Source organism: Haemorhous mexicanus, chromosome 4, assembly GCF_027477595.1.
Source record: "Haemorhous mexicanus isolate bHaeMex1 chromosome 4, bHaeMex1.pri, whole genome shotgun sequence".
NCBI classification, from domain to species: domain Eukaryota; kingdom Metazoa; phylum Chordata; class Aves; order Passeriformes; family Fringillidae; genus Haemorhous; species Haemorhous mexicanus.
Genome location: NC_082344.1, coordinates 32,345,823 through 32,359,367, shown reverse-complemented (window position 1 = coordinate 32,359,367; position 13,545 = coordinate 32,345,823). Strand labels below are relative to the sequence as shown.

At 44.8% G+C, this 13,545-nt stretch overlaps 1 protein-coding gene across 9 annotated transcripts in view; it reads right to left on the bottom strand.

Annotated features, from left to right (window-relative positions):
- Nucleotides 1–13,545, bottom strand: part of EPHA5 (EPH receptor A5) — a 193,025-nt gene that overhangs the window by 74,743 nt on the left and 104,737 nt on the right. For 6 of the 9 annotated variants that reach the window (XM_059844327.1, XM_059844331.1, XM_059844328.1 and 3 more), the window contains exons 4-5: nucleotides 12,212–12,367; nucleotides 6,217–6,552 (exon numbers count right to left, since the gene is read on the bottom strand). The exons of 1 other annotated variant lie outside the window; for it this stretch is intronic. In XM_059844327.1, the coding sequence (XP_059700310.1) occupies nucleotides 6,217–6,552; nucleotides 12,212–12,367 (492 nt within the window). The remainder of the gene's footprint in view (nucleotides 1–6,216; nucleotides 6,553–12,211; nucleotides 12,368–13,545) is intronic. 2 more of the 9 variants (XM_059844333.1, XM_059844334.1) reach the window with 1 other exon arrangement.

Sequence of the window (13,545 nt, the reverse complement as noted above, 5' to 3'; positions counted from 1 at the left end):
TACTTCCAGAAAAAAAAGACCTCTAACTAAAAGTCATATTGTAATTTGGGGATTTTTTTTTCATATTCCAAAGACTTGTCTCAGTATTCAAACATGTATTTCTAATATGTGAAGTATAACAAAAAGACTTATAACAACTATGAAAAAATAGCAATTACCGATAGGGGGGTTGTAAATAAAAGTGTAAAATATTAATCTGATCCATAATTCATTTGGTAGCAGACATCCAGCCATCTGGGCTGGGGTGAACTCATGACTCAGGAATAGGACACTGGATGAAGATTTTGCATTCAGTATAAATGCAGCCATCACCAAAAAACAGCAACAACAAAATATTCGAACAACCAACATTTGTAAGCACCAACTTTCAGGTTTAACTTTGCCAGTGTGTTTGCTTTTTACAACCTGCAATTGCATGCTCAGATTGCATGAGACCATGCTTCAAAAATATACCAAAATACTCCTTGAAGCTGATTACCAGCACATGCATGGAACTTCACCAATGAAATTATTCTCTTTCTGGCTGAACCTTCACTGGCAGATCAACACTAATTTTCACATCTCCATGAACACGAAGGGTGTTCACAGCCAGCAGAAAGATCCTGCTGCAAGGGGAAGCGCAGGGTGCACTCAGCTTTAAACTGAGACTATGGTCTCTGAGGCAGTACAGTTTACCTGCACATATTAAAATACCCCTGTATTGGCCCATCCTGGTGTGGAAGACATTCTTTGCTTTGAAGATAACATTGTTCTAGGTTAAATGCTGCAATACCTGGGTTAATACACTGGAAGCCAGGGCTGCATGTCTAAATGGCAGTGCTTTCCACAGAAATGGGCAATTGCAAACCTTAAAATACCTATTTATGCCACTAATAGCTCCTCTCTGGCCAGTGTGAACCTAAAGCAGAGCTTAAACTGCCAGACATACCAAATTCATAAAGGGGTGCCTGCAGCCGTTAGAATTTTCTCAGAGTCCATAAAATAATTAGACAAATTCATGTGAGAAAAAATCCATTAAGTGCTATAAAGCACAAAGAGGTGTTCCCTGGAGGCTGGAGAGCGGTCTAAGGAAGCCCTGGGATGTGTGTGCTTCCTGCTCTTAGCCCTTCTATGGCATCCACTAGTGACCACTGCTGGGAAGGTGGAGCAGCCTAGTGGACCAAGTATGGTTACAATGGATGTTTAAAGGCAAGCCCTGCCTAACATGCTGGTTGTGGAAAAGCAGTTTTTCAGAAGCAAGCATCTGTTTAAGCTTTTGCAGACCCTGGGCTAGCAGTTCTGGCTGAAAAGTAGAGCTGCAAGACCAGTCTTGCTTCTTGTGTGAGATGATGGAATGTGCTGCCTCTACTGCAGCATCCCCTTGGAAATTATCTGCTATTCCTGAAGAAAATAAGTAAACTGCTCCCTTCCCACACCAAACCAAACAAACTGTGAAGATTTCAAAGTTGGAAGAGTCAGACCCTGAATGTTACAGGATGTGAACCCATCAGTTCCTGAAGGCAATCTCTGGAAATGTGGTTCCCACCTCTGCCTCATTTTCCGACGTCTTCTTCCCAGACTGTGCAGGGCTGCAGTCTCTTGGTTTCAAGAGCATGCAGACACTGATGTAAGATTGCAGCAAGCTCTACATTGCAGGTTTCCCTTTCCAAATTGTCCTTGGCTGCTTTTCAAAGAATGTACACATCCTGACTGCTATGGAAAACACCTTCCCCTTGCTCCCCTCCACTGCAGCATCCCAGCCTGTGCAATTAAAGGAAGGACCGTGGTTTTCAGCTCACTTCCCCGCTCCAAGAGCCTTCTAGCTGCTCCAAGCATCTAGCGGTTTTTGGTCAAGTAAGAACCTAGCCATGCCTCCCAGAGGCACTACAGGTTGCCAGGTTCTGCCCTCCAACACCTTTGCTTAAAAAGCGCTGCTGCTCCACAGGATGAAACTTCCATCTCTGGTTTGGCCTCAGGCATACAGGCTCCTTGAGGCATTAGACATATTAACTCCTCCTCTGTTAGCAAGCACATCTGTACCTTTCTTCTCCTCTTTGCCCAGAAGGAGGGCAAAAATATCATCCAGGTCACAGAAGGGGATTGAACAGTGGCTTCTGACTTTTCAAACAGAAAACAGGCAGGGGGTTTATCTAAAAACCCACACAGAGAAGGTCTTTAAGTGCAAAGGAGTCTGTGGCATCTGGGATGCCAGCAGGAGAACTGCCCCACTCTCATACCCCCCACCTCCAGGCCGGTTCTGTGCCTGAAGCCATTCCCAGCATGGGACTTGCTGACATCAAAAGCAAAGAAAATTGCTTGGCTGTTTAGGCTGGCTTAAAGTGAATACTCCTGTCAGGTTTTAAGCCTAGAAAGGTTTTAAACATTGCATCTTTCCAGTGTGCTCCTGCAATGATACAAGGGGTGTGCAGGCAACCGTGAATCAAAACTGCTTGCTCCCTATGGACCCATTAGGAGACACGCCTCTGACAGGACATCATGGTGGGTGCTTTCTGTACACTGGGCAGATAAGGTGAGAGACCTCAAGGGAGATGCACATCTCTGTCCAGAGCAACGGCGTACCTTAATCATACAGCTTGGTGAAAGTGCTGAGGAAAAAAAAAAAGTCAGGCAGTTGTCACTTGAAAAGCAAACTCCAGTATTAGCAGTACACACAGACTGCTCTCCAGGAACCAGGTTTCAAAAATATGATGACTTGAGCAAAACCGTGAGCAAGGGAAGGATGGCTAACTTGATCCTATCACTGGCACTTATGAATTATTCACTGTGCTCCAGCCCACGTGCACGAGGCACACTTTTTAACACACTGTGAGACTGCATTACAGATGGCTCCCCGCTATCTGTGCTGGGAAGTCCCTTGGACACGCATTTTGCAGCAGTGCCATAGGGGAAAAGCATGCTTGGGTCAACTCCTGTGCCTACAAAGGGAAGAAGGTCCTTTGTCTGCCTGCTGCACCTCTAGGGTAGCCACAACCGAGGCCAGCACAATTTCTATGTCTCATGGCTTGTGGCATTGCTCATCGTTTCTAGACATATGTTTTCCAACAGAAAAACACCAGCAAAATCCCACAGAAACAACAGAGGTTTGCAGATTGCAAGAGGGTTACAGGAAAACTAGTTCTGTATTTGGAGCCTAAGGCCACTGCATCCTGCATGGATCAGCCCCATCCCAAGTACTGCCAGGTCCCCAAGGACTGGGTGAACAGAAAAATGCTGGGGTCACCAATGGAGATTAGCAATCAGCCTCTTCTTGTGCCCAAAAGTTTACTGTTCCCTGTCTGTATTTCCAAAGTCGATTTCAAAAGTTCAGAGTAAAATTACATCAGTCTGAAAATGCCAGATGGATTGTGAGCACCAATTCTTTTACTCCTTATTTAAATAGAGGAGAGAGAAAGGGGGACAAACTATTTTGGAGAGAACCACCTTTTTTTTTTATTTTTTTTTTTTTTTTTTAGGAAGCAATCCCTTTGAGAGTCTAAACCAGAGGTAGTTTCTGCTGCCAAAAGCTGCCATACCCAGCAGAGGTGGTGCACATGAGGACTCACTGCCTGCACATCCTTTGCAGTTCTGGAATGAGCATGGTCTTCTTGGGATGGACAAAAGCCAAAGCAACAAAACAGACCCTGGCATTTCTCTGCAGTGCTGGGTTACTGCCAGCAGGACTCCAGCAGCCAGACCTATCCCATGGCATGCAATTTTTCAATTTCCTGCAGCCAACAGATCGTGTAGCAGGATTTCTCCTACTGCTGCAGTTGGTCTTGTGTCACTGATTCAACTTCATTAACCAGCCCCTGTGAAAATATAATCACCATCAGAAAACCTGTGCAAAGGAAAAGATGAGACACAAGAACTGCACCTCTTGGAGGTAATTCCAGGGGGAAGGTGGGTGGCCTGAGACTCCCTGAAGCCACATGTGCCCTGCCTACTCTCACTTGAGAAAGGACTGTTGAAATGAGTCTTTATATCCAGAATCACTGGGCATGGAGCACTCCATTACTTGCATCAAAGGACATTTTTTGGAGGCACCTTAAAAACCAGATACTCACTTTCCATGCTTGGCAGTTAGTCATGTTTGCAAAGTCCCTCTTTCCATCTGCTTTCTTTCTGGCATGGGCACACCGACGATGGCCCAGGGGAGTGCTGAAAGAGCACATCAAATGGACTGGGAAGTCCATTTGATGCTACAGCTCCAGCAGACAGGCCTGGCTCACCTCACAAATGCATGTTGGGACCAGCCAGAGAGACAAGGAAACACAGTCACCACTGCTTTCTTTACACTGCAGTTTGGTTGAACCTCCTGCTGAACCAACCATGAGAGCACACAGACACAATTTCCACACCACACAGTGTATCAAACACCCACGGCTTGAACCACTAGTATCTCCCGTGCTTGTGGCTCCACTAAGATAAACAGGGAGACTTAACCAGAAGCTACACTTACCCACTTGTCCTTAGCATGGGACATATTTGTCACAGGTTTCCCATTCCCTATAAGAGACCTTCCAATACAAAGATGCAGGTGATAACTGTGCAAGGGGGTTATTCTTGGCCTGATGCACAGAGACGCAGCTATGTGGATAAATTCCGCTGCAGCTATGGAGAGTTTGGGACATAAGTCACAAACCAGGACCTTCTCCTCACTGATCAGTGAGGTATCATCTCCTCATGCACAGCTACTTTTACTGAGATTTATGTGGATTTAACACCACACATCAGGGAAAATCCAGTGGCAGCAATGAAGTACCAATGCAAACCTACTAACAGGAAAATACACTTTTTCCAACAGCAGAGATACTGGCAGCAGCCTTCACAACAGGACAACAGTAAACAGCATTAGGACCGTGACACCCACTGATCTGCACTAAACAGGTGCCTTTAACGGGTGTCATACTGCTGTCCTCTAATATTCCTCCAGCAGATTCCATGCCACATCTATCAGCAGCATTCCCAGCATGCCTTTATTTCCTCTCCTCAAGAAACATATGAATGATCTGTCCAACACTTCAACAATCCAGTTTAATTACCAGGACAGGTATCTGCACTTCCTTGCTGCTGGCTGCCAAGCCTGTGCACGTACACCTGGGTAGCAGGAATGAGATGCAGCCCTGCTCCAGCTAGTGTTTTTCTGTTCCACAGTGAGGATCTGCCAATCTACATCCAGCTGTCACAGTGAATTGCCCACTGGGTTTCCTGGCTGAACCTTGTCTGGAGAAGGCAGGGGTTGGCTCCAGTGATCTGGCAGCACAGTCCTCACAGTCTCAAACGCCACCTGTCAACAGTCCTGGAAGGGCTTCATGGTGGATAAATGCCACTGGGGAGCCCTGAATTAAATGGCAGGAAGTAAGCCAGATAGGAAAACAAAGAGACCCTAAAACACAGAGCATGAGGGACCAGAGAAGGACAGGCCAGTCTCCAGGGCTTTACAGAAGTTGTGTGGTGTGCCTGGTGTGTTGATGCACACAGGAGCAGTAATAATGGAAGGAGAAGTGATAATGTTCTTGCCTCCCATCATACCTCCAAGTGACAGGGTACAATGGCAATTCCATGCCTGTATCCAGAGTGACAGGTCATTTCAACTTCTGGGCAAAGGTAGGGCAGACAGATCAGAGCCCTGGACAGAGGAATAAACCAGTGTACATGATCTCTGTCTGTACAGTGCAAAACCAAGAATAACACAGTATGAGTGACATCCTAGCCTTACTTTGTCTGGGAAGCAGTGACAATGTACCATACCGCATCAGCCTGAGCCCAGTCACTTTAGCATCACAGTGTAAAGATGGGTTAAATTTCCTGAAGTCACTAAAAACAGTTTTCTGAGGGTAACTGTTTGTAAAGTTTAGATGTTTTAGCCATTTTTAATCAAAATGGACTCGTAGAAATTTCCCTTTCCCAAGAGGAAAGACAGCTTTTTTTTTCCTGGTTTAGTGGATGGATACACCAACATGTGAAGAAGTAGAGGTATCTCCAAATAGCCTAGAGTAAAAGGAAAAACTCACAAATCCTAAAAATGTGTTCTGCTGAAAGGAAACATAGTGAAGACTGCAGTAATTATAATCTATGAGACAAGCACTGCCCATCTCCCACCCCTCATATCTGAAGAGGCCATAGTCCAGCCCTCCATCCTGGAGACTTCCACCCATTCCAAAGGGAGGTCTGCACTGGGTCTGATTGGCTCAGGCTCCCACCCCAGACATTCCCCCAGGTTGAAGATCCACTTACCTGCCTGGTTTGTGGTTACATTTACAGACACAAACTGCCGGGCTCCGGGGCTCTGGTCGGACACTCCGTTCACTGCCTCAATTTCAAAGGTATAGTTTGTATGAGCAAGCAGATCCACCATCATGACAGAGGTGTTTTTCAGGCCGGTTTGCTGGGGGAGGTACCTGACATGACCGCCACACGCCTCACACAGACCCGAGTGTGAGCTGCACTTCTTGCATGCAATATAATAAGACACATCTTTCCTTCCACCAGTATCAGCAGGGGGAATCCATTCCAGAAAGACACTAGTCTCGTTAACATTTGAGATGGCACTCCGAGGAGCAGAGGGGGGTCCTGGTTTGCAAAGTGAGAAAAACACATGGTAAAAACAGTATCATCAGTCATCCTGCTCGCTACTACTCTCTAGGCTGAAAAGAGATGCCCCGTTGCTCATGCGTCAGAAAGTACATGGTGACCATTTCCAACAATACCTGAAGAACTGGGAAAACAGGGATTTGTTTTGAGCACTCTCACTTGCTCAAGAGATCTTTGTTGGGATGCAGTCACCTGCACAGGAAGACAGGACACGGGGCTGGCTCAAATCCAAGAGGAAGAGCACTGCACCCTGGGGCATTGTCCCCGGTGCTCTCCTTGCTCTTCCTGCGAAGGGATTAGCAAGTCTTTGCCCTGGCCATGTTCCTGTTGGCTTCACCAGGGGCAAGATTCCTCCTCCTCACCCTGCTGCCCCTGTACCACTAACCCCTAGGTCCTTAAAAAAAACACACACAGGGGTTTTCACACCACCCAGGTACTCAACTCAGATGCCAAATCTTTCCTCTCTACACAGCCATTCAGCAGCAGTGAAACCAAAGCTTAGCTATCCAAATCACACTTAAGCGAGACACCTGATGTAGCCCAAAGCAGATGGTGATCTGCACGGGCCACTGGAAACACTGCTGTGTCCAGCCACTCCATGGCAGCCCTCCTCATCCTGCCAGGCTGGTTAACCACGCCACACTTGCTTACTTTGCCAAGCCTCCCTGCTCAGAATGCCAGCATGGCACTGGCAAGGCTATCCAAGGAGGAGCAGCTGCTGCAGAGGTACCAGTGCACCTGCACAAAGTGGGCTGCTTCTCCTCATCCCATGGGAAAGGCCATGGCTAGGCAAGCAAAGCCCACTTGGAGGCACCTTCAAGACTTGCTTCCTTGCAGAAGGTGCTGCAAGGTTTTTGTTTTGAACAGGCTTGTGTTGCACATGAAGGGCAAGCTGCAGATACACCCTGAAGACAATGTGAAAGGACAAGCAGGAGTCTCATGCAAGATAGCCTCCTGTTAGGTACCCAGGGAATGCTAATGAATGAGGAAGAAAGAGGAAACTTAAGAAAGCAAGCCAGGATGGATTTTAGTTGCAGCACCACCAGCAACTATACAGCAAGGGCTGGGATTTTTGCGAGGGAAGGCAACACAACACACTCCTCTACAGTTCGAATGAAGTTGTCAAAACCCAGGAGCAGTTCCTTGAAAAGGGTCCAACAAGTAGCTTCACTAGCTAGACATCCATATGAATCGTAACAGGCTGACTTAGGCTGTCATCTTCTCATTTTGTTGTGATAACTAAGCTCGATTCATTATTTAAAACAGGAAGTGTTGCAAAAATGAAATCACCTTATAAACCAGAAGCATTCTCCTCCATTTCCTTTTTCTATTTCCCTCTCTGAGTCTATAAAATTTGTAACACTGATAAACTGAAACACTGTAATGATTTCGACTCAAGCTGTTCTGATTCAATGAGAAACTTGCTGCCAGAGGAAATAAATAATCCTGATGTATTTTTTTCTTTTGTTTTTCAGAGGAAAAGCAGTTGAAGAAAAAAGCCAAGTTGGCTTAGGAAATGCCAGACCATCTTTGTTTTGTTCTGTGATCCCTTCAGATCCCTACAAACAGGGAGCAATCCACTCCCAGGCTGCACCCCAGAGATCCAGCACTACAGAGCTAATGACACCAACATAGAGCCCAAGTCAGGACTATTTTCTGCAGTGTCACACTTGTACTGATATAATGGAAACTATGGAATTCATCACTGGAGCTGTATGGAGTTATATGTGCTGCACTTGAGGATTTTTATATGTTTTTTACTGGTTAAATTGCCCTATTTTTCCTTCCACTGGATGAATGCCCTTTTGCTGATGCCAGTACTCAAGGAAAAAATAGAGAACTCAGGCAAAGAAACACTTACTGGACAATGTGTCTTTAACAAGGGATAAATTATTACTTTTGTAAAGTCACCAGAGGTTTTTACTTGCTTTGTACAGAAAAGTCAGCTACTCTTCTTGAAGGCTTAAAAACATCAGCTTCAGTGGAAATGCTTTAAAACTGGCTTTTGTAACCTATAAAATTAGTGTTCTCACAGGGCCTCAGAGAAAGGTCTTTAGTAGAATCCTGAAGCTGTACCTGAATAAAACTTGGCCAAACCCCAGCTGGGAGAACAAAAAGGTGTTTTACCTTCAGAATAGGGGGCCCTAGATCTGCTAAGGTGGTCTGCTTTAATTTCCAAACTCCTGCTGTCAAGGGCACAGATATTAGTCTACTGACTTTTAGAAAGATATATGTAATTTTTGAATTTGCTACTTTATACCCTCAGATTCACTCCTTTTGCACCAGAGTTTCTGACAAGAGGCAAACACCTTCTAAAAACAAAAATATTGGTATTTTCCTTGATGGAAAGCAAACCTGTTGTTTACTGATGCACATAATTTAAAAATATAACCTAAGAGAGAAATTACTCTGAAGACATGTATGTAAACACTCAAAGTTAACTGTAAAGTTTTTGCAGGTAGACTATTACAGTAAATACAATAAAGTCTTCAATTTGTCCCATGTGTCATAATACTACAAATATTTCCTCAACATGCTCTGAGCAACAATAAGGCTACTTGTAAGAGACATGAGGAGAAAATGGTGGAACTGTTTTGGTTTTAAAGAGATGTTGTGCAAGGAACTGAAGCTAGGATTACTTAGTTAAGAAGAAATAAAATACAATTACTTCCTGGAAGATGCATAATAATATTAAGAGAATTCTCAAATATCCATCAGGACCAAATTTTTTTCTTTTTTGTCTGAGAGCACTAATTATTTCAGACTACATCACAGCACTATTAGTTTTAAAATTACCAATCATTACTTATAAAACATACTTAAGAAACTGGAAAAATTGAACAAAAATGTATTCCTCCCTCGCCCGATACTTAACTGAGCAAGTGACAGTGATATAGCAGCTAGTTTTCTTTAGTGATGCTGGTGATGGCGGTGGTGGGGAGACTCATGCAGCTTGGAACTGAAAAACACTCACTTTAAATTAAGAAAATGTGATTTTACAGCTATACTGAGTGGCAAGGGGACTTTGCAGGTGTAGACGTGAAAACAAACATTGATGTATTCTCTAAAATTAACTGCATTTCTTGTTGAAGGAATCCTATGAATATCATTAACTTCTGTGTCAATAAATAATAAAAACATTAAAAAAACCCCTTGCAATATCTTCCTACCACTCATGACTAGAGTCTCTCTCACTTTTGTTTCAGCTCATGATGAGCTGTTGCCTTGCAGATATAACTGGACTGGTTTAAAACACCAGTGCTGCTACCTGCTCTTTACTGCCCCTGCCAAAATCTTCTATTCCTGCTGCCGAGCTGGCACAGCACATGGAGCCCTCCTCATCACCTTCAGCACAAAGAGAGCAGTATTAGGACAAAATCCGAAGAAAAGATGCATGAGGAAGGTGAGGGTGACAGAAGCACATGGAGAAGGCTCAGATATTCCACCCTGCTTTTGGGGTGGTAGGCATGAATGCCAGCAGAGGTGCTGCAATGTCCTCAGCTGTGGCTCCGGGGTTTGCAGTGGGAAGCAGACGCTGAGCTGCACCTTGATGGGTACTAAACTTCTCATTTGCCCCAGAAGGTCTCTGTACCCTGCCAAGCCATATCCTAACACAGCTTCAGGCACCACGTCTGGGCTTTAAACTAGCTTACAGTAAGCTCTCAAAACAAAAGTAAAACCCACACTGAAAGAAAACCACCCAAACAGTAAAAGCCAACAAACTCAGACAGTCACTACCAATAAATAAGCACAAAATCCCCAAACAAACATAAAAAGAAAATCCCATGGCCTTTGCAGAGTTGGAAATTACAGCCTTCAACTAGAGGGTTTTAACTGCACCAGAAACCTGGGAGAGACAGGCTCTTGAACTTCATTTCTTTGTAACAGGAGTTGTTCCCCTCACTTGCTTGTGCCTCTCCAAACCCTGCCGATGCTGCTCAGGCCATAGGCATGCATAAACACCCTCCTTTGGGATGGCAGCTCCTTCCCTGGCTAAAGCACCAGCAGGACAGACTGCATGTGCACCTTTCCATTCTGAGCAGGGCAGAGAGCAGCACCACTGATGGTGGGCAGGAGGCACAGTGGACACCAGAGTCTGGCATCACTCTCTCTCAGTTGCTGGCTTTGGCTCTGTCTGCACAGAAAAGCCTACTTTATGAGTGTTCCAGAGCTCAGTGTGTTTCCCAATACCATGCTGGACCACATTTATTGGAGTTTTTTAAGTCAGGCCAAGGGCTAAAATGAACATCAAAAATGCTGGTATCAGATTTTTCATGCTATAACCCACCCTGGCCATGCCTCCAAAAGACTCTGGCACACCTATTTAATAAACTGGGAAGTGCTTGCATGACTCACCCCCCCAGACCTCTTTGATCTGACAGCACCAGTGACTCCAATGCTGCCTAAGGCTGCCTTCTCCTTCTCCGCAGCACAGCTTCCAACAGCCGTGCTCCTTTGCCTGGTGAAAATAAAAGGCAGAGTTCAAGGGGCCCAATTCTGCTCCAAGTGCCTCCTGCAGGCAAGCAGAGAGCTGCCAAGGGCTCTTCCTTTGAGAGAGCGCGTCTCCAACAGAAACAGACTTTTTCTTTCTCTTTTTGAAGTGGAAAGATGGGGAGATAGGAAGGACATTTGGACTCCCTGGGAAAGGCACAAAAGGCTGCTACCATCCCTACATGATGCAAAGTATGGAAGTCACCACTGCACCATTGTCCAGTGGCTCTGAGTATGTATGGAGTCATAAACCTACTTTTTCCTCCATTGCTTAAGTTTCTTGGAAGCCCCAGCTGCTCCTGCACCAGTAGTTCAACTCCATTTCAGTAATTTTCAACCACTTCTGCACCACAAAAGTTACATCTGGAGCGTGACAGTCCCAGCTCAGATCTGTGCTATGCTCAGCAGGACTAGGTGGGGGCATGGAAATTGTGGCTTTAAGTATCTGAAACATAATCTGAACAAGGGACTTTCAAGGTACAGCTGACAGGACAGCTCGTGGATGGCAGGAGAAGGGTAAAATTAGTGATTCTGATTACATTATCTCCACCCTGAAGTCCCAGTAGCCCAGTGTGCCTGTTATACTGCCCACCCCCTACGCCCAGGGGATAAGTTCTACACTTTGCAGAAGCAGTTTCCCTCACAGAGTTTTGAGAAGAGCGACCATCTCTAGGCAGACTGGAAAGATATGGCTCTCTCCCAGCTTGTTTACTGAAAATGAGCTACAGGATGACGCCAAGCAGGACCATGGAGATTCCATCCATGCCCACTGCTGGCAAGGACTTCCCGTAGCTAATTCCGAGTGCGTGCCCCACAGTGGCACCCGAGCACACACTGACAGGGATGCCTGGTGCCATGCTAATGGCTGAGCCCACCCACCCGTGCAGGGGGACAGACAGAGCATTTGCTCATTACAAAATCTCTTCCTGGCTTGGCTGCCAGCTCTCAAAGCAAAAAGCACTGAGAAGCCTCTTCTCCTGTAACCCAAAGTACGGCGGACAATGACAGCGACATTGCAAGTGTGTCAGGACTAGCTCAGACTCCTGTGCAGAGCCTGAAAAAGCACATTAGTTAGTATCATAATGTCTAGTCACAGTACAGGAACAGCTTGAAAGGATTAAAAACAACCCTCTAAGCACATGCTTACTTGTACAGGCCATTGTAGGTGGGTCTGATTCCTTCCTAAAATAGTGTTCTTCACACAGGCAAGATGTGGATGCTTCATCAAGTGTGTAGCTGTGAGGGGGACATTTGCTGCAGGATGGACTGTGGGGTGAAGCTTTGAAGAACCCAGGTCTGCATACTGTGAAAAGAAGAACCACAGGCTAAGCTCTCCCATCATAAAATTAGTCTCTTCACATTTCCTTTTAAAAAAACCCCATATCTACAGCTATAAAACAGACAAATACTCATGAGCTATTTAGTTTGCATATTTTAAAACAGTCTATGCTACTAGCAGATAGTGCATACTTAAATATCTGCATGAAAAGAGAATGTGAATTTGTTGATTATTTCTTTCCCCTAGCATCTGCCATTGCTGGATATTTATTTTCCTTGTTGAATGCATTAGAGGTAACATCATCTGGGCTCTGCTTTAGAAAACATTACTGCGATTTTTTTTTTTTTTTTCATTCAGTCTTAGGAAAACAGGTAAAATACATTTCATGTTTTTTTGTTTTAGATGTTCTACACCCAGAAATCAATGTCTCAGCAAACAAATAGCAACACAGTGGTGGAGGGGATCTCAAGACTGACATCTTTAAGACATTGTGATAAGGCTACTTCCCTAGGGTCTTTCCCCCTGCAAACCTGTGAGGAATTTTTAAGTGCTCCATATGACAGGCTGTTCTGGGTATAGTCTGAAGCAGGCATGCTAACCATACAAGATATTTCTTCCAGCTCCAATACATATGCATGATGAGGCACAAGGACTTGATCTGAGAGCTACTTTTTTTCTTACAAATCCACGGCTATGGTAGCTTGGGATTTTTTTTTTAATGGTTTGAAATGAATACAGCAATATCTTGTTTCCATCCTCCTGAAACAAGTGCTTTTTCACCTATGCAAAGCTCTCTGCACCTCACCTGTGTGTGCACACTCAGCCACAAGCAGTGATAGCCACAGTTTTGCAAGTGTTTTTTTAGGAAAAAACCCAGCTGGTTCTGTATCATACCATTATATACAGAATTACAAATGCACTGTTGGCAAAAGGAAGAAATGATGATTTTCTGTTTGTCTCAAAAAGCAGAGACACGTAGACATGTTAAAGCAGCTCTAAAGTGCTGTTACCATTCTTCCTTCTGAATTGCTTTAAAATATTTCTGCCCAGTATGATATTAATGATGCACAGATCTGCTGGCAGACTTGAAGAAGTTACCTGTAAATCCCAGAGCCTTTCCATCTGCATTCAAACTCTCCCAGTTGTAATTAGCTTGCAAAGGAAATGAGTTCACAGCGAAAGCATTAATATTATTCCATCAG